At 37.5% G+C, this 1,237-nt stretch overlaps 1 protein-coding gene across 1 annotated transcript in view; it reads right to left on the reverse strand.

The window, feature by feature from the left end:
• NEB (nebulin) overlaps nucleotides 1–1,237 on the reverse strand; it is a 249,118-nt gene that overhangs the window by 10,995 nt on the left and 236,886 nt on the right. Inside the window, exon 140 of the mRNA XM_004375379.2 lies at nucleotides 482–574. Within this exon, the coding sequence (XP_004375436.1) occupies nucleotides 482–574 (93 nt within the window). The remainder of the gene's footprint in view (nucleotides 1–481; nucleotides 575–1,237) is intronic.

A 1,237-nucleotide genomic window follows, 5' to 3' on the forward strand; every position in this document is an offset into this window, starting at 1 on the left:
CACAGTATTCCAAGGAGCCAGGAGTTACATGCGACAAGACTCCACTTACTACTCTAATGGAAGCCATTAATGGGAGGGGAAACTTCACCCCTGTAGGGCAGCAAGGACCTCAGCTACTGCAGAAAGGCTGAGTTACCAATGTTATTTTTCACGTTTGTGAGCACAGTGCCTCCTAGATAATCACGTGGGGATTTGAGATTGTTAGAAGTTGATTTTGCTGCTACCCAAGCAAACAAAAAGACTTGTTGTTTTTTTTTAAAGTATTTAAAAGCATCAGATGAAATAAAAATCAGAATGAACTGAAATAAAAATTAGAATTCTGAATGCTATCATAGAAATGAGAAAGGGTGTCCTTTTGCTAAATGAGATATATTAAAAGCAAAGGAAGGGAAGTGGGTTCAAAAAACAAAGAAGAAATGTTAAGAATCCAGTTAATTATAAGGTTAAGTGGCATCTTTTTTTCTCTTTCTTGGCAAAGTACCGAGCTAATATTTTCTTGATTGTGTTTGACTCTCTCCATCTCTGGAGTGACAGGTAAAGGGATTCCCTTGCCCAAGTTTTCTTTGTATAACACCTGTGTAATGAGAAAGCATCCAGAAAAACAACCGTAAATAACATTTCATTTGTTGTAAAGTTTTAGTGTGAGTTCAACTTCCTTGTTACAAAATGGCACAGTATTCCAAGGAGCCAGGAGTTACATGCGACAAGACTCCACATACTACTCTAATGGAAGCCATTATTGGGAGGGGAAACTTCACCGCTGTAGGGCAGCAAGGACCTCAGCTACTGCAGAAAGGCTGAGTTACCGATGTTATTTTTTTCACGTTTGTGAGCACAGTGCCTCCTAGATAATCACGTGGGGATTTGAGATTATTAGAAGTTGATTTTGCTGCTACCCAAGCAAACAAAAAGACTTGTTATTTCTTAAAGTGTTTAAAAGTGTCAGATGAAATAAAAATCAGAATGAACTGAAATAAAAATTAGAATTCCGAGTGCTATCATAGAAATGAGAAAGGGTGTCCTTTTGCTAAATGAGATATATTAAAAGCACAGAAAAGGAAGTGGGTTCAAAAAAAGAAGAAGAAGAAGAAATGCTAAGAATCGAGTTAATTATGAGGTTAAGTGGCATCTTTTTTTTTTCCTTTCTTGCCAAAGTACCGAGCTAATATTTTCTTGATTGTGTTTGACTCTCTCCATCTCTGGAGTGACAGGTAAAGGGGTTCCCTTGCCCAAGTTT

This window comes from Trichechus manatus, unplaced genomic scaffold, assembly GCF_000243295.1.
Source record: "Trichechus manatus latirostris isolate Lorelei unplaced genomic scaffold, TriManLat1.0 scaffold00036, whole genome shotgun sequence".
NCBI classification, from domain to species: domain Eukaryota; kingdom Metazoa; phylum Chordata; class Mammalia; order Sirenia; family Trichechidae; genus Trichechus; species Trichechus manatus.